The sequence below is a fragment of the Rissa tridactyla genome, chromosome 7, assembly GCF_028500815.1.
Source record: "Rissa tridactyla isolate bRisTri1 chromosome 7, bRisTri1.patW.cur.20221130, whole genome shotgun sequence".
Taxonomy (NCBI): Eukaryota; Metazoa; Chordata; class Aves; order Charadriiformes; family Laridae; genus Rissa; species Rissa tridactyla.
The window spans coordinates 34,240,212-34,267,257 of NC_071472.1; the positions used below are offsets into that span (position 1 = coordinate 34,240,212).

Sequence of the window (27,046 nt, forward strand, 5' to 3'; positions counted from 1 at the left end):
GAGGGGCCCATTAAATGTAGTGTTAGTAACTGTGCACTTTGTGTAGTCAATAACCACAACTGGATGAGCGTTCTTCAGTCAAGATGTACCCTTTAACTGAAGAGACGTTCTCGGTGTGTAGTAGCGCACAAAAAAAACTTCCTTGTATCTCCATCCAGCAGCTTTAGCTTTTAAAACTGTATATTGATTATACAATCACTCGTTCTGTGAAACAGAAGAGGAATGATTATTATGTTTCTCCCGAATGTGTACTTTGTTAATTGCATGTTGTCTCATCTTCTGGAAGTAGAAATAAGTTTGCATCTGACACATTGTCGTGAATAGTGACTAAAGATCTGAAAGTTAATTACAGCTAAAAAAATATCATTAAGGGAAAGGTTTGCAAGATCTTGTAAGGAATTTGTGAAGGAAAAATAATCAGTTTCCCACAATTTTTTCCTCACCGTTTTAAGCATTAATTTCTACTTTTAAGTGATCTAAGGGGCCTGTTGAAATCAATTGCCCCCTGTTGCTAACGCTTGCAGAACATTTCTCTTAGAGAAATGTGCAACAGAACCGTACTGTTTGCTCTCAGCAAGGGTCTTGCTGTGCCTGTTTTATAAGGGATACAGTTTGAATCTTCTGTGGTTCGGTGGGGAGCACAGATGATCAGTAAACAGTTGGGGGCCTTTGGACACCACGTAGGGTGTACAAGCTGTGGGCAGAGTAGACACGCCTGAATTATATTGCCTGTATTGTACCAGTTTATGATAAAAATAGAGGATTTCATCCCACATAGGAACAAATATTACATCTACTTTGTGCTGGTAGAAATAATTAATCTCTGTTGGGCATGCTCTATTTTCATCTATGAAATATGTTCAGTTTTTCAGAACGCTCCAGGCTTATTTTTCGGGCAGGGGTCTTGATCTCAGAAAATTCCCAGCTACTTTCACTGTGAACAATGAAGGACCAAGGCCTGTCATGTTCTACTCGGATCCTATTGCTTCTGCATTTGCAGATTATGAAGAAAGAAGAAATTCTTTTCCAAATTATTTCAAAGGCTGAAAGATGCTGCTGACCAAGGTAAAAGAGGATGCCTTTTCCTCTAACGTTGTTACGTGTAACCAAGTGAAAGATTTGGATTCAAGTGATTCTCAGTTCTGCCTGAAGTCTAAAACAACTTATTTTTCAGAGGAAATTAAAAAATTTAGCACCTTAACTCTTGCCTGAAGTTGGTGTAAAATTGTTGAGGATTTATGAGGTATTCACGACTTTGGTAAAATTACACATGGTGCTTGTGCAGACTTATATAGGCCATGCTTTTTTTTTCCTTCTTTTTCTCTATTTTTTCATGTGGAGAAGAATTCTGAAAATGTAGATAATAGAGAATGCAGGTTTTATTTAAGTAATTTATATCAGTAAAACTATAAATTGAGACTAATTTCCTGTGATACGTGTATATAAGGAAAGTTAATTTAGGCATAAGATACTATACTGATAAAGCATACATCACCTTTTACATCTTTCTCCATTCATGCCATTTTCCTTATTTCTACCACTAAAACTGAAGGCTGAACAAAATAATTGCAAACTTATTCACATCTCTCCATAAATATGAAATAAAACTGAAGTGGGTCAAACTTGCATTAGTAATTAATCCAGCCTCAATTTATAGCAAGTACTTTTCAGCTGTTTTATCTATGCATAACCATACTCTGTAACAAATAAATCCTTTCGTACCTCGTTTTAAGAGTCAGTGAATATTGGCAGTTCTGAGGAAAGGTAAATAATTTTCTCACATTTTACAAATAGGTGAAGATTTCAGTAAGATTTGAATCTAAGCATTTTGGTGATCTACCCAGTATCTTAAGAGATTCATTTGTAATCAATATTCAGTTTAGGATTTTTAGCTCTGTCCTGCTCTCTGCCTGCATAAGCGCATCTCCTACTGTAATCAAAAGCACAGCTCCACTATTCTTATTATGAACAATAAAGACGACTGCACTCAAATTTTAATACTAAGTTCTCTTTTTGCTGAGTTTGTGTTAGGAAAAAAAATGCACCACACTGAGTATTGTGCATGACAAATAAATTAGAAGAGACTTTAGAAGGGATGCTGTAGCTCTACTGTAAGTTACAGCAACGGTGAGATGCTGTAACTGGTGGAAGTAATTTGTCCTGCATAATTCAGGATGATCAGGGTAGTTCTCTTCAGTGTTCAGAACTATTTTCGGAAAATGGGGTATTTCAGCCAGTGTTACCGGGGCTTGGCTTGGATCTTACCCTGGTTGCCTCTAAATATTTCTATATTTGTCTCTCATCTTTTTATTATTATTTTTTTTTCCTTCTCTTTTTTTCAGGCATTAATATTTGAACTTCATGCGGAGTGGTAACCACCTCGGCAAAATATTACTGCTTTGACTTTTTAACTGTAACTTGGCAACTTCAAATTTTCCTCACTGTCACAGTTTTTACCTATGGAACCTGATGCCGTGCTGTAATCAGCACGTTTGCTGCCTATTGACAAACGTGTCATGTTTGGCTATTACAATTTGCTTTGCAGAACTGTGTTTGTTTAAATATGAATAAATGACGAGTGCAACGGAGTGCTTTTAACTACTGCTACCTGTCTGTGTTCAAAATTGGTAAATAAATGTTACCTTTCAGTTTATTGGAGCTAGAGGTCATAAACTGTTTTGCAGTGATTATTTTTTTTCCCCTCACTACTCTTTTGTCAGCGGCCCTCTAGTTTTTGGGAGGCAGGAGGGAATGGGGCCGTACCTGCCCCTGGGCCCCGATGGCCGCTTGTGCCTCACCCCGCCCCTCTCACCCCTTCCTCACCGTGCCCTGCTCAATAAATCACCCACGCCTTAACCCTACACGTATATGAAGTGAAGAAACCCTTCTCGTGTAAAAATAACACCTATTTCTGAGGCAATAAAAGATGATCTAACATCTTCATGGTGAGGAGCTGCCCTCCTGCTTCCTGCCCTCCAGCCTCCGAGGCAGCGGGCCCCTCCTGCCGCCGCGGCTCCCCGCAGCCCCCCAGGCGGTCCTCCCCGGCCTAAGCCGCGTCCGTCTCCCCCTCCGGGGGCGCGACGCTTCTTCCCCCGTCCCAAGCCGGCGGCGCCGGGCCGGGCGGTGGCGGGGCGGAACTCAGTGTGAGGGCGCGGGGCGCGGCGGGCGCCATAGCGGAGGGACCCGCGTCCTGCCCTGAACAGGGTTCCCCTGCGCCGGCTGCGGCTGCTCCCGTTGCCGGGTGGTGCCGGTGCGATGTCGGGCTTCAGCCCGGAGCTGATCGATTACCTGGAGGGGAAGATCTCCTTCGAGGAGTTCGAGCGGCGGCGAGAGGAGCGCAAGAGCCGCGAGAAGGTGAGGCTGCCCCGCCTGGCGCCCCCCGGCCTGGCCCGGCCCTCCTTCCACGACAGCACCCGGCCGCTTCAGGAGCAGCGGGGCTTCCTCTGTGTGTGTGTGTGTGTGTGTGTGTGTGTGTGTGTGTGTGTGTGGAGAGGGTTACGCTAAGAGCTGCTGCACTCGGCCATGGGTTGCTGTCTAATTAATAATTTCAGTGGAAAAATTACAAGAAGCTAAGTTTAATTTGTAAGGGCCGTTAGGTACTGGGTGGTAGAGCTAGTTGTTCAGGGGAGCGTCCACCTTTTAGGGGTGCAGAATGGCAGCATTTTGGTGCGTGCCAGTGTGGCTCACAACCCTCGGATTGGCAAAAGCCAGTGGAAGTTGCCTTCAGGCACCATAATTAATTTCTCCTTTAGGCTGGAGCAATGAGCAGAAGCAGGTTTTGATATAAAAATTATCCAGCATATGGTGGATCCCACCATCTTCTCTGTGAGACCTAATGAAGAGATCCAGTTTGACTCCCTTTGGTAATTGTTGTGGCTTCTTGGCAGCAATAAATTCAGAGAAACACAGCTTTGTGTCTAGAAGTAAGCAGATGGAGTTGTTACGAGAAATTCTGTATGCTTGATTGGAGTATTGAAGTTAACTTTAACTTTGCCATCTTTATACCAAAATGCAACTAAATTTCTGTATTTCCTAGTCACCAGAGAACAAATTCAGCAGAACTCACCTGTCATGGAAGGACAAGTGATATCCTAGGGCAATCTTCTTACTGCATTTACAAGTGCTATTTTGATACTTCATTTTGTATTTAAAAAGGCAGGCTTCGTCACACTTTTGTAACTTTAATACAGTCGGACATGTCATCCTATCTCGCTGTAATGCCAAATAAGCAATGGACTATTCTCTTAAGTCGAAAATAACGCGAACAGTCACCATCTGAGTCACCTCACATTGATAAAAATATAAATGTCTTGAAAGCAAGTAATGATGGGTTTTGTTAGTTTAAAAATATAGCATTTATTCTACCTGTTTCACTAGCAGTGCAAAAGCTGGAAATCCGTGGTCTAAATGCTAATTGTATATATCAGGGGAAGTGGGAACGTCATGCAATAAAACTTATAACTGATATTGTTGGTGTGCACAGGATGGTGAAAATGCATCTGCTGAGGAAAACACTGAAGATGCAGAGGCTCCATCTTCATCCAGAAAAGCATCTGGGAAATCCCAAAGTCAGGATGAAACTGACGGTAAATGTTAACATAATAATTTCAGTGAAAAATGTATTTAAAAGGTCATTGAGAGCATTTTTTCTTTGGTAGCTGACTTTTAATAAATACCTGGCTGCTTCTTTTGAACCTGTGGGTATTGAAGCACATCATTAGAATGTATGTCTTTGTAGGATGTTCCGAGCCATAGCTAGGATTTTATCTTTGTTCAGTGTTCTTCAGGGGCTAGATCTGGCCGGTTCGTCATCTTTTTCTGGAAAAACCTCCACTTTTCCCCTCCTGGCTTGTTAACCACATGGTCTCAAATATTTACTCTCTCTAAAGCTACAAATAATTTGAAGTTGTTAACTTATTTCAGAGTCTTCTCTGTGTTTTGTTTTGGCTTTTTCCCTGTTCATCTCTTTGCTAGTCTTTTGCCGAGACTTGAATTTTTCAGAATACTTGATTCTACTGTGTCAGTGTTACCATCTTCCGTTGTCATCCAGAGTGAAATAAAATACCTAAAAAGAAGAGTTTCTTTTTTCCTCTGTGTTTTTTTCGCCTACTCAGTTTTCCTTTGGCCTGTTTAGAGTGCCTACCTTTATTTCTCTCCTTATTTTCTGTTGGATATTCCTAGCTACGGATTCCCTGACTGGCTTTCTTTGTGCAGTTTACTGCAGTGGTAATAGCTCCTTAGATGCTTTAGCAAAATAAGCTCAACTTCCTTGGCATTCCTGCGTAGTGAAAGGACGTGCAGGAAGTGGTAGAAGCAGCGTTTCTCTCTCTAGTTTGTATCAGTGGTTGTTGATCCCATGCTTCATGTTCTGGATTTGAGCTTGAGATTTAGAGTGTTGCTGTCTTGTTTCAGACGTCTTCTCCATGCACTGGTCAGGGTGTATTCTTGTGGGATTGCTAGTGCTGTGAGATAGCAAAGTGCAGTTTTTTATCTCTTTGTGTTGGTTCTTAGACTCTGCCTACTTTCACTGCAAATTCTCATCATTCTGGTTTGGGTTTGTTTGGGTTTTTTTTCCCTCCTAAAATTTCAAAATTAGGCCTTAAATTCTTTCACCAAAAATGTGTGTCAGTGGTGCCTTGATTTTGAAAGTATGGCCAGACCTCATCCTAGAAGGACAGAAAATGAATACTGGAGGTGTGGTTGGAGCCAGACACCTGTGGTTCCTTATTGACCCCTTCTTTTTGCTGATGTCTTGGAAATACTTCCAAGCTGCTCTTTTCTGCTCTGTATTCCACCTAGTCTGTTACATCTTTTTTCGTGCACATGATCTTTATCTAAGAAAAAACATATCCTGATAGGTTTGTGTGATACTGTTACTTCTGCTCTTACTACAGAGAAGGCAAGTCTCAGGAGCAGTCAGAATCAGGTAATATTTATCACTATTTAAAAAGTTGCCATTAGTATCAAACTTAGGATATTCAGAAGAAAAATGTTAGGTCATTGTTAAAAGCACTTTTGATATACGAATCTTCAGAGCTTATCTGCTTCAATCTTCAGATGCTTCCTGCAGCCAGGAAGACTGAAAGAAAAGGGAAATTAAATTAATAATTAGTTTTTTTCAGATGGGAGGAAGAAAAGTCTTGATTTTTTGATGCTTAATATCCAAGTCAGAAAAAAAGTAACCAAATAGATCCAAGTCAGAAAAAAACCAAACCAAACATAAACTCAGGTGTAGTACCCAATTCCCTCTTGTATATACACAATATAGGATAGCTTTATTTTTCAGTCCCAGCTTGATGCTATGGTTATTCTTTTATCAAATCTTTAGATGCCCAATCCCCTATCTGAAACCTTTCAACACTACATATTTTGATATTTTGCATAGATAGAGACTTGTGGGCAATTATAACCCTGGGTTAGCTTAGTAATGAGAAGTCGTAATTAAAAAGTGTGAAAAATATTAAAATTATGTGCTTTAAGCATATTTGATTTTGATATATAGCATCGTATTCTTATTTATTTTAAAGAATTTTCTTATTTCTTTTTCTTGAGAAAGGTGAATAATCTGGATTTTGCATTTACACACATTAAGAGGTACTTATTGTCATGGAGAGGATGGTTACAAGATGTTGTTTTAAATTACTTCTAAAAATTGGTTGCTGCATTATTGTTTACTGTAATTGTCTGCTCACTTAGCCTCTTCATCTGAAAAGCTTTATTCCGTCCAACCAGTTCAATGCTTGAAAATTGCTTTAATATACTTCTCTTGTGTGGATTGAGAAAAATGTTGAGTAAACTGTTGCTTTGTTCTTTGTGTTCCTCCATCCTTTCACTTCAAATATCCAGAAAATGTTAGAGGCTGGGGTATGCTAAGCATTGGTGATGAATAATGCAGAGTTTTAAAGCCAAGGAGATTGTTAATAGTTTTTCTGCATTTCTGCAGGCCTCTTTCTTCTAGCATAACTGTTTCAAGTGGACTGCTAATTATGAAGAATTCTATTTTCTCTGCACTTGTCCTGATAGGCAGCGTGTGCTCTTGATTATATCATAAACCTTTTTTGTTTCTTTCTCAACCAGGAGAAACTTCAGATGGTGTCAGTAAATCTGTTCATCGGGTCTTTGCATCCATGCTTGGGGAAAATGAAGAGGAAGAAGAGGATGAAGACGAAGAAGAAGAAGAGGAAGAGGAAGAAGAAACTACTGAGCAACCCACAGCTGGAGATGTTTTTGTGTTGGAGATGGTACTTAATCGAGAGACCAAGAAAATGATGAAAGCAAGTATTTAAACTTTCACGTAACTTCTCTGGATCCCCTGGAGCATAGTGCATAAATGACAGTTTGTGTGATTTAAGCTACTTGCGGGGAAACGTCCCTGAAAATAATCCTGTGTAGGATACTTCTGCTTGTGTTGGTGTTGCCTGTCTTTGTTTTTTAGAAAATTATGTAGATTAATCTTTGAAAATTTTCAAAAATAATGAAATGAGTTTTTCCAGTGTCTGGATTGTATTTGTGTTAGATATCAGAGTTACTCTGTCAGTTATGAAAATTACCAAATATTTTGGTCTGTCATTTTAATATCGCTAGTACTTAAATAACTTGTTATTAGGTAGTGTTAAGCACAAATGTGACGGATGTCTCCTGAATTTGGGCACAACTGAATCCTTGGTAGAAATAACAATACCCCTTTTCTATTTAGGAGAAAAGACCTCGCAGCAAACTTCCTCGTGCCTTGAGGGGTCTGATGGGAGAGGCCAATATCAGGTTTGCTCGAGGAGAACGTGAGGAGGCTATCCTAATGTGCATGGAAATCATTCGACAAGGTATGTTAGAACAGTAAAACTTTTTGGCTTTAAGGGTACGGTGAAACTGCCATGAACATCAGGAAAATTCAGTGTGGCTTCACTGATGATGAAAATACTCAGTACAAGGAATGTCACTGTATAAGTTGCATGGAATTAAGACTGTGTGGTGCATTTTGAGTGCATAATTTTGCTTATAAAAAGAAACTAGGACCCTAATTCCACAGAGCACCCTGGGCCTTTGCTTGGCTTTACACAGTTTGCTTTTATTGTCTTTGTAGAACCAAGGTATAAACGTCAGCATGACTTACAGTGTAGAATAATGCTATAAGTTAGCATTGGTAGGTTCAGTCAGGCTGTTTAATAATTTCTAAAAAGGAATCGGAAGCTTGTCTGCAAGTTTGTTGTGAATTTAAACAGAGCAATGCTGATGGCTCATATAATTTTGCTATCTGTTGTTTGCAGAAAGGCAAGTTATTTGGTTTCAAGGTGGTTTTAAAACAATGGTTCTTAATCATTCTTTTTGTCTTCACACAGCTCCTCTTGCTCATGAGCCATTTTCCACTCTTGCCATGATCTATGAAGACCAGGGTGATATGGAGAAGTCACTACAGTTTGAACTGATTGCAGCTCACTTAAATCCTAGTGATACTGAGGAGTGGGTTAGACTAGCAGAGATGTCGCTGGAACAGGACAATATTAAACAGGCTGTTTTCTGCTACACAAAAGGTAGCGTAGCAACCATTTTAATATTTAAAAATACATTTTAGCTGCTAATAGCAATCATTTTGTTTTCTTTTGCTTTCTAATATAGTTTGCTGCAGTTTCCTAAGATTCTGGTACCTCTGTCCAGAGTTTGATGAAAGATTTCATGAATCTTTAATATAGGATGTCCTTTTCTTACAAAAAGCTTGTGCATGTCCACTAACATTCATCTATTCAGGTAGATGAATGTGAAATCCGTTGTTGCCTTTTCCTAAGCTAGGCTACTAATAAGCTTTTTCTTGTAGCTCTGAAATACGATGCATCCAATGTGCGTTACCTATGGGAGAGATCAAGCCTGTACGAACAGTTGGGGGAACATAAGATGGCTATGGATGGCTACAGGCGTATTTTGAATCTCCTGTCTCCCTCTGACGGAGAGCGCTTCATGCAGTTGGCTAGAGACATGGCAAAGTAAGTTGGACTTAAAGCTAGTGTGATTTGGTTTTCCAGAGTTTCTCAAAAACTGGTATTAATAAGCTCTGCAGCTGATTCAAGCTGGGTATGCAGCTGAAATCAAGGAATGCTGGGGGTGACCCACAGAATAAGCATGCATTTCCCAACTATTGTGATGTTTCTGAAGCCTGGCATGTGTGAATTATGCTGTGTAGGACCAATGCATCATCTTAGAAGTGTTGCGTAAGAGAATAAAATGCAAATACTGATGACTGGAAAGATGCCAATAGTATATGATTATATACAAATGCAATACATTTTTTATCTATGTAATATCACCGGAGACCTGAAAACTTATTGCCAGCAAATCTGAATTAAACAAATTCTTCAATCTGAAATACAAACCATCTGCAACAGAACATAGTTTATATGTCATTTGTGGTTCACTTCTGGAGCAAGTAAAAATCTGCCTCCTTCCCTTTTTTGCTAATGAGAGCAGATCAAGTCATAGAAGCTCACCGGAGATAGAGGAGGCTTGTGGTGTAGCTCACTTATCATAGTTTTTAGTAAGCTGTTTAGCTACTTTATATCTCAGCTTTCTAATGCATAACTTGTAGAAAGGTGTTACTGGCCTGTTTCAAAGCAGTTTGTTAAGTCTTTTGATGTTCATGGTTGTGAAATGGACAAAAAAATGCAAGGAAGTGTATTATAACAGTATTATTTTTGAAACTTTTTTTGAAACCAGTTTAATGCAATACATTGTTGATACCTGGCTTGAGGTGGGGGATGTTGTAAGGAAAACTCCAGTGATGTCCTAACATATAGGGCAGAAAATAATGGTAATTTTTTGAAATACATAAAAATTGTCAACAGTTGTAACAAAAGAAAAAACACCCTCTTTCCCACCGTCTTTTGTAACTTGCTAATAAAAATATTTGCTAATAGACAAAAATAAATATGAAAATAATTTTGCTAATATTCAATGTACGTACTGTCATTTATCTGAAATACTTAACATCTCATATCTGTGTTTTATAGGAGTTACTATGAAGCAAACGATGTGACCTCTGCTATCGAGATAATAGAAGAAGCCTTTACTAAACACCAGAGCCTTGTCTCCATGGAAGATGTTAATATTGCAGCCGAACTATATATTTCTTCCAAACAGTATGACAAAGCATTGGCGGTATGGAGAATTAAATGCATTTCTGTACTGTGTTAAGCACCTCTTTGCCAATCGGGATGGACCGTTGATAATCCTGTAGTGCTTAAATATGGTCATGTTTCTATAATGATAGAGCTGATCAAATACTGCTTTCTGTTCGTTCTGTAGTAATTAGCATTGAAGTTAATGGCTTGATTTCATAAGTTGGGGGCTGATAGACTTGTATGCTGTTATAGGTTTAAAATTTTAGGACCCTTCCTCTCCTTCTCTACAATTGCCATAACCTTAGTAGCCAGAGAAGACCTATGATCTGTTTTTGTGAGTGCTACCAGCAAAAAGCAGTCTCGAAGTTGAAGGTTAAACGGGTGACACTGAGTAGTCTAATGGCTCAAATGCAGACTCTTGTTGCTTTATCTGGCATACTTGTGTTACAACTAATAATTTATACATTAAGCATGAAGCACACATTTCAGAAAGACAATACATCTTGACTCTAAGGCATCAGGAATTGGAGAAGATTGCTTATCTGTTCCCAATTTGTTCTAGTGGTTATTAACCCTCACTTTTGAGGCATTTACCAGTTGATTTGGTCTGGCTTTGAGAGGAAAGTCTTTAGTGTCTGGCTGTTGTTATTCTTTCCCAGGTGGATTGAAAAGACACTAATAGTTGGGACTTTCTCCTTGTGAACTTTCTTATTTGCTGATATTAATTACCTCTTTTTATTTTACCCCGAAGATTTTATTTAAATGTCTGTCTGTGTAAAGCATCATTAGCCTGCAAACAATTCCTCTGACCCTTCTCTATATTTCTTCCCATTTTAAAAATCAAACAGTCAATTTTATGTAACCAGTATTCAGCTGCCAGATTTATTAATACAGTACTCCGTTGTAGAACTGTTCCCCTGTTCCTTCTTGGTGGTTCTCCTCATGTCCGTTCTGTCATTCTTGTTCCTAGATAGCTGAATCTGTATTTGAGCTGGTAAACCAAGCCTTTAAAAAATAATTGTCTTAATACAGTCATCTGGTATGTTCCTCTAAGGGCCACGTACTCTGTGTTTATCACTCACGTTTGGGCAACAGTAATGACTTAAATACTTGCTTTACAATTCATGAACAAAAATACCAAACCGAGTTGGGTCTTAGACCAACAGTCGTTCACACCTGTGCGTTTCCCCCTCGCACTTCCCCATTGGCAAGTGAATGTCTTGAATTGTCTGTCTATGATTTTTATTTTTTTTAATTAGTTGTTCTATTGAATTATACTAGTTTTATTGAGGTCATGATGTGTATGACTAGGGCTGTTGTAAAATGTCAGTATGTAGATGTGAATTTTATTTATTTATTTATTTATTTTTAAACTGAGACAAACCATTTGGTTCCTTTGCAATGTATTAGGCTGAGGAATCCTTGGAGCATTTTGGAAAGATCTGTGGAGAGCTTATCTGTTTACCTGGTGCTTTGGTTGCTTTTTCTGCTTTCCAAAAGACATTAAAAGAAGCTATAAAGGTTAAAAACTTTTCTAGTTGTGACGAAAGTAACTGTTATATTTGCTAAAGAGATGCCGGTTGGATCATCTAAGTAGTCAAAAAATAGTGGACAAAGACATAAGATGATCAAACTCAGTACTAATCAACTAACCCCATGTGAAATGAATGCAGCTTTTCTTCTGATAACTTTTGTGATGTCTAAAACAATTGCCGTGTGGTCCGGTTACTCCATAAATCCTTTAAATCTTTAAAATGATCCAAGTTACTTGTCTGTTTTAGGTTATTACAGATTTTGCAGGAATTGTACTTGAAAAGAAAGTGTCAGAAAAAAGTGCAACCGAGGAGAAAAAAGGTAAGTAGCTACCAAGCGGTTAGTATGACCCTGCTGTTCGTCTAATATGACATCTTTCTTTCTGTTACCTTTTCAACTCGTGGGTATATTTTAATGCATGTTGACAGTCTTTTCTCTTTTGAAACTTTTCAGTATTTTTAATGAATTACGTGGCACGACCTCAGCTTTCTATAAGGAGTTACTCTGATATCCAATTAGCCCTGCTGACTCATTAAGGACAAGGACTGCTCTCCAGGCAACTGGAGGCCTTTTAAAGTTCTAAACATTCCTTGGAGTGTTCACATCAGGCCAGTTATTTCTGCCAGCTAAATAGCTTCTGAAAAAAAATTAGATAAGTTTAGTGGCATCTGTAGTCAAGAATATCAACCTTTGACCTGAGAATAATATTCTTCATCAATCCTACTTCTGTTATTATGTATTTAAATGGTTTGGTATATAGAAATCTAGGGATATTAGCTTGTAATTGAATGAAGTAGGTTGTTTTCGAGAAACCTGCTTTGTGAAAGTCATTGCTTTAGTCTGAAAAATATTTGTTTGGGCTGTAGAATGATCACAGCATGCCAACTCCATAAGCAGACGGTCTGTTCTATGATTAAACTGACTGGTTGTTTCAGCAATCCGATCCAAACCCAATGTAGTATAAGAAATTTTTGTTGTCTTTTTGCTTTAAGGACCAGGTAAAAATACAGTTGATCAATGAACAACTGTCCTGATAGAGACTTTTAACAGATAATTTATAAGAAACAAATCTATAATGAGTTTAGGAATTAAAACACAGTGTTGCCATGTTACCTGGTGTGTGTAATTTCGTAAGACAAAGCTTCTAAACTACCCCACAGCTTGATTCCCTGCCCTTTGTTCCTTTATAACTTTTTTGAATGCTTCCTGCTCTTCTGTCCTTAAAAAAAAAAAGTCCACTTTTCATAGTAAGCTACCAATCAAGTGTGGATTCAAAATTGAGTAACTTTTGGCTTAGCTGGTTCTACTAGGATAGTCTGTTAATTTTTTAAAAAAGATACAGGGGCAGTGGTGGAAACTCAGGAAAGCCAGGAGGCAGAGACTAAAGACCAAAGTCATCCAGTTGCTGAACCCAGTGCTGCAGGTAAGTAATTTAATTTTTGAATTTCATACAAGTCTATGAACTGATCATATGCTCAGGAACCAGGTCGCAATCATATGAAAACTGGGAGAGACTTCTAACAGCAGAGTAATGGGGCTGATCCAGAAAAGGTTTCTTGTGTACTGTCTTTCTTACTCACAACTTACTTCTAACCCAGCCAGTTACCAAATCCAAAAGCATTCTTCTGGGGCATACCCACTTTGGAAAGAAAATTTTTCATTTTGTAAGAATTTATCGGTAGGTGAATAGTTACTCTCATGCTGGCTATTAAGTTTAGAGAATGATGAATTAATCTGCATGTTGTGATTTTCAGTAACTGGATGTGAATGTAGAAGGTAATAGGGAAGCCTTATGTTGGAAATCAGTTTTCTCAGTTTATAGCAATCACCCTTTGAATGTCTGGTGTAAGAATTAAGGTGAAGCAGAACTTAAACAGAGTAGTTAAGGAGGTATCATGACCGCATGTGAAGGAAATACAATAATGGAGTTTTACTGTATGACCTGTAGTTTTCTAGCATTGTCATGGGTAACTACTTTGTCTCGCGTTTGCATTGTCATCGAATTTCATTCTGTCTATGTGTTGTGTAAAGTTCTGTAGTTAACTGTGTGTAACAATGTATACAGCTAGATCCCTGTGACACAGGATTAGCTTAATAAGAACAAATACCTTAATACAGCATATTTCCTGCAGAAAGCAAGGAGAGGAGAGTACAGGTGCATAAATTGCTAAAGAAAAGCTTTATGAAGCAAGCACGTCTTAAGAGGGCGAAGGCTGTAAAGCGCATCCTGCGGGATCCTGCTGTTGAAGTCGATGCAGACTGACAGCACTTGATACTTCAGATGAAATTATTGGGATCAGAGATAGTAGGAACAAGTTGTTCCAGCTATCGTCAGAGATACAGACGAAAGGGAGAGGGCAGGCTTACACCAACGTTTGCTAGTCAATGAGAATATATCTTCTTCATTGGAGCTGAATATGGCCTGAAAGGGATGTGAAGCTTGTGAAGTGCTTGCTAAAGCCTATGGGTTCAGAAAGAAATTCTTTATCTTCTCACAGCTGTGGAGAAGGTCAGCTGCTGTATACCTGAGGGCGTTCCCATAGACATCACAGTCAAGCTGATGGTGTGCTTGGTTCACTTGAACATCCTAGAGCCGCTCAATGTAAGTAGAAGCCAACTCAGAAGGTGGGCGATGTTCTAATAAATTACCAAAGCAAGTAATTTTTCCTGGTTTTGTATGACGGAGGTCGTTGAGAGACCTGGGGAGATTCTTTTTGCTTCCCTCCCACTCCAAGAGAGAAACCTAGCAAACCTATAATAGCAGAAATACTATTTTTGTCCTTATAAATTATGCCTCCAATGGAAGTATTATTAAAGCGCAGTAAATCACAGCATATGTGTTGTGAGAGGCCCAGGACCACGTTGCAAAGTTGTTGAACACTAAGGAACACATCTTCGTTTTGTTTTGAAGCCCTACTAAATCTGAAGCCTGTTCTTTCATAAAGAGCACTCCTCACTGATGGGCACTTTCAGCCGTTGGATGTGAAATGTCTAGAATAGAAAAATATGGCTTTTTCAGGAGTTGTGAAATTCAAGTCTTTGTTTTTCACTTTTACACTAGCATTTAAATAAAGGAAATGTAGTTAAGAATGCAAAGAGAATAAAAACCACTGCATAAAAATGTAAGCTTCCAACAACTGTATCTTAAAGAAATATTCTCGTTAGTTATTTGTGCTTTTAGTGTCTTGTGTGGTTGTTTTAAAGCCTCTTTTGACCACTCTGGTGGAACAAAATCCAGAAGAAATGGGCGACTTGTATTTGGACGTCGCAGAGGCGTTTCTGGATGTTGGAGAATACAACTCAGCGCTGCCTCTCTTGAGTTCCCTTGTCTGTTCAGAACGATACAACTTGGCTGTCGTCTGGCTTCGGCATGCGGGTGAGAAGAAGCAGGACTGCTGAGCACGTGGTGCTGAGAGATGATAATAAAATGCTGAGCATTTCCAGGGCCCTGTATCTAAAATCACTGGGATTTTAGATTCACATGTTGAATGATAATTGGTATTTGCAGAACAATAATTGGAGTTTATTATGACAGCCCTGTCGTGGAGCATTTTCTTGTTCTTCATCTAGACTGAAATTTACTTCAGCTATAAATACTTTATTTGCCTGTAAGTGAAACAGCATCTATTCTGCATTCCATCCTGTCAACTGATGATGCTTTAAGTGAAACTGTGAATGCATCGGTACATATTTCTGAATATTTTCACTTTAATAATGCATATTTTCGGTGGTTCTAACTGAAAAAGTATCTGAAAAATATATTAACTATTTTGCAAGCTTTGAAATATTCTTTTCTGCCATTTAAGTGTATTGTGTTGTGTATGGTATTTTTAGAGTGCTTGAAGGCTTTGGGACACATGGAGCGTGCAGCAGAGAGCTATGCCAAAGTTGTTGATCTTGCTCCATTGCATCTGGATGCAAGAATCTCACTTTCAACACTTCAGCAGCAGCTGGGCCGACCTGAGAAAGCTCTGGAGGCTCTGGAACCGATGTATGATCCAGATACGCTGGCTCAGGATGCTAACGCTGCCCAGCAGGTGGGTAAAGTGTTCTGTGCTTACAGTTTAGGATATTTTATTCTGCTAAACTATGGTAGTGGTCAAAGACGTCAACTATGTAGGACCAGGGATTGAGACTTACTTATCTTACTTACATTGAGACTATGCTTGAGCCTTCAGAGCACAGCAGATGATTCATCACAGAGTGTCAGGGATGAGTCCTCGTGGCCCTTTCTCCCTGACCGTTTTATCAGTATTTCCTCTCTCCCACCTGATCACTTCTGTGTGATGTGCAACCACTTTGATGCCAATCTTGATGCCAATCACTTTGCATCAAGTTGATCAGCAGTTGCTACATACAAGCTACGTGGTTTGGCCTCTACAGATTGTAAATGATTGTGTAGCAAAGGTTTTATATCCCCTCCCCAGTAGCACTTTCACTATAGGTAAGGGTTATGCTGAATTGCTCTGAAATTTGAGAATTTGAAACAGTAATTACTGCAGGGCACTTTAGGGAGCTCTTACCTGCTGCTGCTAAGATTCTTCCAGCTTTCTAAAAGCTTTTCCAATCCTATTAGTACTGTATTAAGTCAGAATTGTTTGTTTTATGAACGCACTCCCTGCGCAAGAGGTTGAATAATAATGTTTAATATTATCTAGGAATTAAAGCTACTCCTCCATCGTTCGACCCTGTTGTATTCCCAAGGCAAAATGTATGGTTACATAGACACTTTACTTACAATGCTGGCAATGCTGTTGAAGGTAAGCCAATCTTTACAGCTACACCTTAAGAAATTGGACGGCTATGAGCTGGGTTAAGATAAGTGACAGACAAACTCAGGAGGAGAGCTAGTGTTTTTAATATGCAAATGGTATCATAATTTTGTTAGACAATAATCTTGCAGGGAGTCTGTAACGCTGGTGTTCCTGCCCGTAGTGTTCAGAGCAGAGGACCGCTTGCGTGTAGGATTCTTAAGGCAGTGACTTCAACTCCCTGTTCCTCAGTGTACATAGAACGCACTGAGTACTAAAGCTGCTTCGTACCTTTTTAGCAGTCAGCATAGTGCTTTCTTGAAATGTTGATACTGGTTTCTATTTCATCAATTTTCCTTTGAATTCTTAAGGGTTTTTTTTATATTTTCTTGTGATAAAATCACCAAAGAATTTATTTAGCCAGTAAATACAGTAGTGGTGGCTTTGTGTTACTTTTTATTTGTTTGTTTTTAAATAGGGAGTGAGGGGAATATTGAGACCTGAGTTTTACTAATCTGGTCAGAGCCATTGCTACTGTATTACATTGGTTGAGTAGGTGACTATCCACATATTTCTGAAACTGATACAGAAAGGCATTGCTCTTGTTATGCCTCTACGCAAATAGTTTTGATTTCAATAAATACAGGGATGTTCCAATCCCAGGAAAAGTCTTTTAAGTTATTTAAAGAGTTTGCATCTTTCTTTTGCATAGCCCAGTTTGCACTGGAGCATGAGACAACACGGAGATGATATTCCTCTTGGGAATGTTCTCTCTCCTGTTCTTGCTCTATTGAGGCGTTTCTAAATTGCAGACTGTTTTGGCATGCAACATGAGCAAGATGCATTTGCCATAAAACTGCTTTTGTTGTAGGATGTATTAATGTAATCTGAAATGCTGCCCTTAAATTTGTTTCTAGGTAGCAATGAGCAGAGCTCAGGTGTGTTTGATATCTAGTTCCAAATCTGGAGAGAGACACCTCTATCTTATTAAGGTGTCAAGGGATAAAATTTCTGACAATGACGACCAAGAGACAGCAAATTGCGATGCAAAAGGTAACAAATGTTTATTAAAAACAAAGCAACAAGATAAACTCCTTAGTTCTGAAAAATGAAATAAATGTTACTATTTTGCATGCTAAATCCATGCAGTTCGTGTTAACGTTGCTTTACTTCTAGGGCAAAGAAGGCAGCAAAAATTAAGATAGTATAACTTAAGGGAACAATCCCCTTTCAGAGAAAAATAGTAAGATTAAAGAATAATTCAGATTGAGAAGGACCTCTAGAGATCATATGGTCCAACATTCTCCTCAGTGCAAATATAATCCACGCAAATCTAGAACATAATAGAAATACATGTTTTAAAAGTGGTGTGATTTTGTCTTTTTTTTTTTTTTTGACTGGCCCAGACTTGATTGAGCCAGACTACACATTCTTAAGCATCATTTGGTAATTAAGAAGAGGAATTTTAATGCATTCATGTGGTATGTTTGCAACCTGAACTGTGTGTATTTCTTGACATTTGTTCCCAAGTTTTCACTGTTTTTTTGCTGATGTTTTGCAAACTGTACTTCAGCTGAAAAAAGTAAATGTTTTATCTTTATTTTACCTGTTAATGCTATGAGATGTTTTTGAAAAGATCAGTTTGACATATGCCCTTTTTTTTTTTTTAGAGAGTTTAACTCTCTTGTTTTAATTTTCTCAACTTACTGACTTCAATGTTTTTAGCAATTTTTGCCGTTCTCACGAGTGTTCTGACAAAAGATGACTGGTGGAACCTCCTCCTGAAGGCTATATATTCCTTGTGTGACCTCTCCCGGTACAAGGAGGCAGAGCTACTAGTGGATTCCTCATTGGAATATTACTCGTTTTATGATGATAGACAAAAGCGCAAGGAGCTGGAATACTTTGGGCTCTCTGCTGCAATTCTGGACAAGAACTTCAGAAAAGCGTACAACTATATCAGGTGGGGTACTGACAAGGTAGAGCAATCTCTTCTGTGATTTTTTCCACTGAGGCTGTAGTCATACTGCTGAAAATATTGCTAAAGGAGGCAGGCTCATGCTTTTCAGCTTTCACTAAAACAGGTAAGACTATTGAAATTAAAGAAGCTTTCTGATAGCCTCTGATTCCAAAAAAAGCATAATGTAACAGTTGGTCGATTTGGCCAGAATCGTTGGTTCTGTCTTTCGCTTTCTACTTTGCCTCAGTCACTGATCTGCTCTTTGAATGTCTCTTCTTTGTTATCTTCCCTAAACTGTTGAGGTTTTATTGCAGATACAGTATTTACTGTATAGCATTTACTATTTTCTTGTATACGTTTCATTCTGTAGAATCATGGTAATGGAAAATGTCAATAAACCTCAGCTATGGAACATCTTCAATCAAGTGACTATGCAATCTCAGGATGTCCGTCACCATCGCTTTTGTCTCCGCTTGATGCTGAAAAATCCTGATAATCACGCACTGTGTGTCCTGAACGGGCACAATGCGTTTGTATCTGGCAGTTTCAAGCACGCTCTTGGTAATATCGTTAATGGTCTAATATTAACAAATATAACAAGTGAATGCTTTGTTCTGAGAAATATTTATCGAAGTCATTTTTTTCATACATCAGAAAATTATAGGTGGCTTCACAGTGTTAGTCTGGTGCTTTGATTATTTTGTACACAAATCAAAGTATCGCTGAAGAGTTTTGCTAAAAAAATTAAGCTGACACGTTTCAAGTTTAGCACACATCACCAATATAACTAACTTGCAAAGATAATTGAAGGCTAATGATAGTAAAGAATAAGAAGGACAGAAACAAACCAATTTAAACAGCAAATAAAGTCGGTTGGACATTTGAAGCAGGCCTTTGAAGTAAACCTACTGCTTTCAGTCAAGCCCTCCAAATGTCACACTTAAGGTGTGTGGCCTCCGGGATATAAATCCCAGCAAGGACCGTGTTCGCTTTCTGTGTCTGATTGTTTTCTGCTTATGTTTTTACATCACAGTCTGCATTCTTCCTTCAGAATCCAAGGAGTGCTGAAAATATAAAATTTCTTTTCATCTTTTTCCCTGTGTGTGTTTTGGTGTGGGTGTATTAAACTATTTCTTTTCTTAGTTCACACTTCTAATTTGAAGATTTTCTTTTTTGTCCTTAATTCTTCAGGAATTCTTTTCACAACAAACATCTTGATTTAGTTATTTGTTTTTAGGACAGTACGTGCAAGCCTTTCGTGCGAACCCAGATGAACCTCTGTACAGTCTTTGTATTGGCTTGACTTTCATCCACATGGCCTCTCAGAAATACGTGTTGAAAAGGCACGCTCTCCTGGTACAGGTGAGTTAGTGTGATTATTTTTACCTTTAGCGTTTCCTGGCTTTGGATCTTGCAGACAGCTATGGCTACAAGGTAGTCTGTTTAAATAACTTTTAATAATTAATACGGCATTTCAAAAGAGGGAAGTGGTGAAACATGAACACAGATGAAGATGCTTTTGAACTGTAGTTATACCCAGATGAATCTCCTCTCCTTTTAGTTAAATGTAGCTTGTTCTGCTGTGTGTGTATAATGATCACTCACATAGATGCCAGCAGCTGCCAGCTGTTTGTGAAAATATTACTAATTTCAGTCTTGATGACTGTAGTCTGGATTTTCTTCCAAATTTTTCTTCTTGCCCGCCTTAGTCCAAAGAAGTGCTGTGGAGTAGAATCTCTGTCACGTGCCCTTCTTAGTTGTGTCTCATGAACTGCATTGCTGAAGTGAACTTTACAGACTTAGAAAGTGGGGTTTTTTCCCCCCGTCTTCCTTTTCTCTTCCCCCTTTTACGTGCCTCTTACCGCTCTCTTTATAAAGATTTTTTGAACTCCAGTTTAGGCTACCCTCAATTTTTCAGCTTCCTTACTCACATTTTTCTTTCATCTGCCAGATCCAGTTACAAACCACAGGCTCATTATTTCCAAACAGAATCTTGAAAGTAATTTCCTCTACCCTCCAACAAGTATTTTCATTAACTTGAAATGCCTTTTAATTCCTGTGGCCAATGAGCTCAGAGTCAGCAAAATATGGTAGGATCCAGAACTCTCATGACTTCTGAAACTGCTGAAAAACCGTACCTTGCCCTGGTTTTGACAAAAGCTGTAGCTCCTCAGCTACTCTAAACCAATACCAATTATGTCAGTATCCAACTTAAGACATTTTGAACTTGCAAACTTTGGCCTAATTTTAATATTTTTATCCACTTCTCTCTGTGATCCGCCTGCCTTTCTTTTATGGGCTGCTCTGTTCTCCTTTTGTAACACACTTGAACAATGTCCTATTTATGTTACCCTCTGGCTATACGGTTCCCTGCTTTCTGTCTTCTCATTTCTTGCTTACCATACTTGGTATTTTTACCTCCTCTCTTGCTCCTATTGTAGTTGATTAATAATTCAACCACAGTGACATATTGGTGACCTTTATTATGATCATTAGCTGCTTGTGCCTGAAATAATTCCTCACGTTGAAGGAGCTATCTTCTCTGATTACCAACATGGTGCCTAAAAAGAAATCCTCTATTTACAACAGAGTCATCGCATTCCAAAGTGGTAACAAAATGAAATGCACAGGAGAGGATGAAAACGTTGTGTCCTCGATTTCTCCCTTCTGCATTCACCTCTTCTATCTCTCTGAGTTTCCCCCAGGGCTCCGTCAGTGTCGAATGAAACACTGCATGTTAATGTGAAATACCACTGTATGCCTCTTTGTCTTTCCCTGAGTTCTGTAGGGGGGTAGCGCTGGTCTAATGCCGTTCATCTTTATAGCATCATACAGACCTTGAGTCATGAAGAGTCTGTAACACACCAAGCCGATACATCTGTGACATCCTACAGATGAGAAACAAAGCACTTCCCTCGCTTTACAGCACGTCAGCGTATAAATGAGACTAGTTTGTTCCACCGGTGCCTGGTCACTGTCACTGTCCTGTTTTACATCTTCTGGGACATCAGCACCTGTTGGGTCCTGCTCCTCTGTCTGAAGCACAGCATGCCACGTAGGAGGAGCGGGTAATCACACTAAAGTTGACAACGAGATTAGGTACACCTGGGATGCTGCTAGTCACGTAGTTTAAATATATAAGTGTATATTTTAATTTTAAACTAAAAGCAAAATAAGGAAGTGTAACACTTACAGGGTGCTTTGACTTGAAATTTGTTAAAGCCTAGCACTGGAATTGCTGGGTATGAGTTTCCTTTCAAATTCTGCTGGAGACTTGGCAGTAAAACATCTGCTGGCTTCGAGAAGGGACATGAACTCTTGCCTGCTGCTTAGGATATATGGATTTTTCATGCCCTTATTCAGTGATGTTTATTTCTGGCCATTTTATAAAATGATATACTGATCATTTCCCTGATAACTGGTACTGGAATAAACACTTACATGGAGCACAAGATCAAGAAAAGAATATGATTGCATTCCAGAAATAATACTTTGATGTGTACTTCATGGAGTTCAGAATTTTGCAGAATTCTGAAAAGTTGTAGAATGAAACCATTTCTTGGCACTATCCAAGGCAAAGACTGAAGGAAAGGGAATGAAGGTCTGGGTTTTGGGTTTTTTTCTCCTTTTCAGAAAAAGAAAAAAAATTGGGTGAGGGTTATCCTTTAAAGATTTTTTTAAAGAAAAGTAAAATCTTGCTCTAGTCTGTCCTTTGGCTGCATGTTTTTTAACGTGGTTAGCTCTTCTGCACAAGAACCAGTCTTATCTGTGTGTATATTACATATAAATAATATATAAATATTATAATATATAAATAACTGTGTTCAGTTTATTAAAAAGATGTACCCATTGTTATCGAAGGCAGAGAGACTGACAGAGCGCACTTTTTATGGTCTCAACTATCAAATGTGACTTATTTTTTGCCTTCAACTTGCATGTGGCTCTGTGGGGAAGCGGCGATCAAAAGTTGAAACAGATACATTTAAACGCCTGTTCTCCAGCCTGTTTTGCTGCCATTTTCTTAAAGGGAACATTCACAAATGTGCGTAATATGTGTACAGGGATTCTCCTTCCTTCACCGGTACTTGGACCTGCGTGGACCATGTCAAGAGTCTTTCTACAACCTCGGCCGTAGCCTTCACCAGCTGGGATTACTGCACCTGGCAATCCACTATTACCAAAAAGTACTTGAACTTCCTCCTCTCGCCTTAGAGGTAGTGTATCTTTGGAAGTTGCGTACAGAGAATAAAATCAGGTCAATGTTAACAATTTCTCAGCCATAGTTTAAACAGGTACATAAAAATCCATGTGGTTGAGTTTCCTTTAATTTGTGTTGTAATTCCTTGTCGTTGGAAGCCCAAATCTGATTGTCAGCTGGTAATGTATTTAAGCATGTGTTAATTTCAAAGGTTTATGAATTTTTAAGGATTTACTAAGCAGCTGAAGTAGCAGCAAAAAAGGTTGCTTAACAAATTTATCTGAATAAGTAGTTGAACTTTATATATATTACATGCAATAAATTATAACTGGAAGTTCTGTATATTCACCGGTGCTATAAACCAGCGTGCTGGAGCACTGTGAACCGCTCTGAAGAAAGCCTAAATGCGTCTGAGCCGTGGTTTTGCTCTAATTGATCTGTATTAGCTCGCCCTAATTGATGTGCCATACCTTTACAAGCCTGGTCTGAGAGAAAGATTTTGCCTAGCTTTGGCACGGGTAGGTAGAAAAATGGCAAGTGTATTTAGAAAACGGGAAGGGTTGGTAAAGTGAGAAGCGTGGGTGTTGGGCAGTGCTGGGAGTACAAAGCAGCAATCTTGTGACCATGTAAAAGGTACAGGCAGTTATTCACATTCTGACTGTAGAAAGAAATACTTTGCTTACAAAGACAAATTAGGATGGTACTTTCTTTTTTATGGGCTGGCTATCTCATTTACAGCTAATGTTTTGAGCATGTAATTATATAACTGTTTGGTGATGACCAATATGTGGAAACTCGTTAGAGGGCGGGCACAAGGAATACTACTTCTTTTGTTTCTGTACAGATGAAAACCTGTATAAACCATGAATATGTCATTTGATTCCACTGTAATTGCTACTCATGTTTCAAGATTTACACTATTTTTGCATATAGATGACTTTTCTAATCATTATTTTTACAGGGAATAGAAACTGATCAGACAGACTTGAGAAGAGATACTGCCTTTAACTTGTCGCTTATTTATCAGAGCAGTGGAAATACTAGAATGGCTCAAAAGATGTTGTACACCTATGCCGTTGTGTGATGAGGTTTGTGGCAGATGGAATCGCTACTCTTTGTATTCACCTTTGCATTATGTAGCGCTGAGGAAATTGGTTTTATGTACACCTTTTTCTATGGATGGTCGGAGACGTGGCTTGTACCATATATGGCCTTGGGGACTTTTTCCACTTCTGGCATTTGAACTGTATCACGTACGGATGGAAGCTGTTCCGAGTACAACGCTGACATGCTCAAGTGTGTCTGTTGTTAGCTCTTCTGTGATGCGTTGCTCCCTACTCTGATAGTCAGCCTTGTCTACAGAATCAAACAGTGACAACTGAAGCCCGGTGCCGTTTATTGGGGGGGTTTTTTTAGGGAAAATTGACAATGTGCAATATTACAACTAGTTACCAGTGAGGTTGTTCAAGAATCCATATTCACTGGTGATGAGGCGTTTTTGATGTACAGTGTTACTATAATATAGAAGAAATGGGCTCATACTAATCCCTAGAGGATGGAGAACTCAGTATTTCGAGTTCTTTAAAGTATTCTGAATTTTCTGGGAGTTTATATTCCTAGCAGCTGTTTTATTTGAAGGAGATTGATTTCTGTTTTACTGAAATCAGTGTGACCTTTGTTCTTCTTCTGAACTTGTTAATAAAAATTCTGACGTTAATGATAATGTTTACTCATTCTCACCAAACATATATCCTACTGAATAGCTTATAGCAAAAAGTACTATAATAATATCATACAGCTTATTATTTAACATAAATTGCAAATGCTTTGGGTTTTTAATTATGTCTGACAGTTGAACAGTAGCATATGATGGTGGAGGTGTGCTGCTTCTACCCTAGTAAGAGAAGCAGGATGCAGTGCTTTATCATAAATAAAGAGTATAGAGTTATATGTATATATAGAAAAGGATATATGTTATGTGCTACAGCAAAATAAGGCTGAAAAATATTTTTAAGCAAGGCAGTTTGCTGAATAGAAAACAAACCGTGCTGTTGCCTCCCAAGCAGTCTTGTTACTTACGGTATCACAGCTAACTACTGCTAATTTGCTCTCAGCCCACTTTTACATGTAGTTGTGTTCTGGAATCATTTCATACAATGTTTAAGAAACAAGTCTTGTGCAATTGCCTAGACTAATCTTAAAGGTAAGGCAATTTTTTCTCCAATCAAGTATTAAATTACAATATATTGCGTGTCCACTTCACTAGAGACATGCTGGGCCATAGTGAGAATACAAAGGTGAGACAAATACCAATAAAGTATCACTAACTCGGAAAATTACAGCATGTTTTACTTGGAAATAGTAAAACAGAAAGTTTTACTAAACAGAAGTCCCATGCCAAGTTTGGAGAGCTAAAATCAAATAACCATTTTACTTATGTTAGCCTGGGGTGATCATAAGACAAGGCCAAGATGTATGTACAGACATAGTATCGTTGCATCGTCTTGGGGTAAAAATTCTTCCATTGAAGCTTTCTTTATTCTTTATCGGCCTTTTCACCTCTTGTAACTCCATTGATTTTTTTGTCTTCTTGCAGTGAATGATTCCTGTCCCTTCATAGGAAAAAAGTCTATCATGTCCCAGGAAGCACAGCCCTCAGCACTGAACTGTTGCTTGGAAAACAGAAACCAGAGATGCTGTACGCAGATGCCCGTTGTATTATTTTTTTCCAAAACCGAGTCTGAAATACCCAGTATCCTATTGCTTGTACATTTTTTAAATAGACTTGACATAGAGGAAGGTTGTGGGGTTTTTTTTTTAAGAGTTGTCTTAAAAATTGACCAACATCAAGGCATTACTATTAATTAATTCATTTCTGATCCCTACTATTGCTAGAATTCTGAAGTAGTTTAGTTTTTAAACGTAGGAGGTATGAATCTTTCGCATTCATACCAATAAAAAGGAAAAAATAGAATCTGAATGCTGATGACTTTTAATCTGCTTTCTGGATTGTTTTTAAGCACCAAGTAACAGAAACTTGCATTTAATTAAACCCAGTCATTATGGACTGGAAAATTCATACTGCTAGCAAACAGTGTTCTGAAAGGATGGTCTAAACAATTTTGAGCATCTGGAAGGAAGAGATACTGCTTGTCTCAATGCTAATTATCTAAAGCTTTCTCAAATGCTTGTGGAAAAACTGTATATGAAGATAGATTTTTTTCCTTCGTTACATCCAACTTGCATTTATGGTTATGACATAAACAGTCTTTTACTTAGATTTCACTTCTACACAATATTATAAATATGTTATATTGTAATGGTGCAGCAGTAACAGATTAGACTAGACAAGATTTCAGACAAAGCAGGAGACAAAACAAATGCTGTAGGATTGTGAGCTCCCCAGTAAAAGGTTGTTTAACCAGGCACATCCCATGGGAACCGACCTGCTTAAGGAAAAACAAAGCAGAGAACATGAGCTGCATACAGAAAATACATATGTTAAGCTGGGCTTTTAGCTTATAGCCACAGCTGTACTCTCCAATACAGAACTGGGTAAGTTTTAAGTCACGCTTCACTTGCAATACCACTGATAAAATGCCTTTCCTTTGGAATTCTTTTTCAAACAACGAAGTTGTGAACACGTACTGCACATCTCATCATTGTACTCTATGATGTGAGGGATGGAGAATGGACAGGGGACTGTGAATTTGAAACAAATATTTCTTGGGGTATGAGCATCTGTATGGGATTTATTTTGGCATGCGCTATGTTCATCTTCAGGCTTACCTGGCTGTAGCTTGTTTTAAGGATGCTCACAAGAACCTAACGCTGGGGGTGATGAACCCAGCACCTTGCCTAAATTGCCTTCAGAGTAAGGACTGTTTTACCAAAATGTAAAATCATAGAATCATAGAATAATTTGGGTTGGAAGGGACCTTGACAGGTCATCTAGTCCACCTCCCCTTCCAATGAGCAGGTACGTCGTTGACTAGATCAGGTTGCTCAGGGCCCCGTCCAGCCTGATCTTGAACGTGTGGGAACAAACAGCAAGGCAGGAAAAGCTTGAAATCAGCCATTACAATTTTGGGAAAGCTTTCATAAATCACTGAGAACAAGAGACTGAGGGACAGAATACTTAAATCAATGCCAGCCTCACCTGTCAGCATGTTGGGAATAGTCCTCAAGCCTCACTAAGAGAATTAGTAACAGTTTCTGTCAAACATACCACATATATTGTCAAACTGCTTGGTTTAACCATGATAATTTTGTTAACTGTTTATTGCTGAAGAACTATTTTATATAAAACATACATTAACTCAAGGCTAAAAGACTGCTCATAAAGGCATCTACTGATTGTCTTAAAAACTGAATCATACCTTTTCAGTTGTGCTTACCTGATAGCAGCCCTGACAAGAGTAGAAAGCTGTTTGCCATCCGCATGCGCTGAAGGCCACAGCCTGAGAGGAAAAAAAAACCCCAACCTTTTTGCTGCTTA

General features: G+C 38.7%; 2 protein-coding genes across 14 annotated transcripts in view; both read left to right on the forward strand.

Annotated features, from left to right (window-relative positions):
* The window catches only part of PGAP1 (post-GPI attachment to proteins inositol deacylase 1), a 45,303-nt gene extending 42,665 nt beyond the window's left edge, over positions 1–2,638 (forward strand). Inside the window, exons 29-30 of one of the 2 annotated variants that reach the window (XM_054209502.1) lie at positions 865–1,065; positions 2,343–2,638. In XM_054209502.1, coding sequence (XP_054065477.1) covers positions 865–1,047 — 183 coding nt within the window. In that variant the 3' untranslated portion in view covers positions 1,048–1,065; positions 2,343–2,638. The remainder of the gene's footprint in view (positions 1–864; positions 1,066–2,342) is intronic. The other variant, XM_054209504.1, reaches the window with a different exon arrangement.
* Positions 2,639–3,185: 547 nt separating this feature from the next.
* On the forward strand, positions 3,186–27,046 carry GTF3C3 (general transcription factor IIIC subunit 3). Of its 12 annotated transcripts, XM_054208629.1 has the most exons (20): positions 3,186–3,354; positions 4,484–4,586; positions 7,078–7,274; positions 7,697–7,820; positions 8,337–8,528; positions 8,810–8,975; positions 9,996–10,143; positions 11,888–11,960; positions 12,976–13,062; positions 14,138–14,241; positions 14,844–15,015; positions 15,474–15,676; positions 16,298–16,399; positions 17,308–17,443; positions 18,116–18,353; positions 18,721–18,911; positions 19,588–19,712; positions 22,412–22,564; positions 23,510–23,636; positions 25,145–27,046. In XM_054208629.1, exons 1-19 carry the CDS (start codon positions 3,256–3,258, stop codon positions 23,630–23,632), a joined length of 2,736 nt encoding a protein of 911 aa, XP_054064604.1. In that variant the 5' UTR covers positions 3,186–3,255; the 3' UTR covers positions 23,633–23,636; positions 25,145–27,046. The 12 variants fall into 12 exon arrangements, 4 of the variants coding, with proteins under 4 accessions (XP_054064604.1, XP_054064603.1, XP_054064605.1 ...); XR_008467669.1 differs by lacking the exons at positions 23,510–23,636; positions 25,145–27,046 and adding an exon at positions 20,940–21,449 and having other exon boundaries at positions 22,412–22,549; XR_008467670.1 differs by lacking the exons at positions 23,510–23,636; positions 25,145–27,046 and adding an exon at positions 21,176–21,449 and having other exon boundaries at positions 22,412–22,549.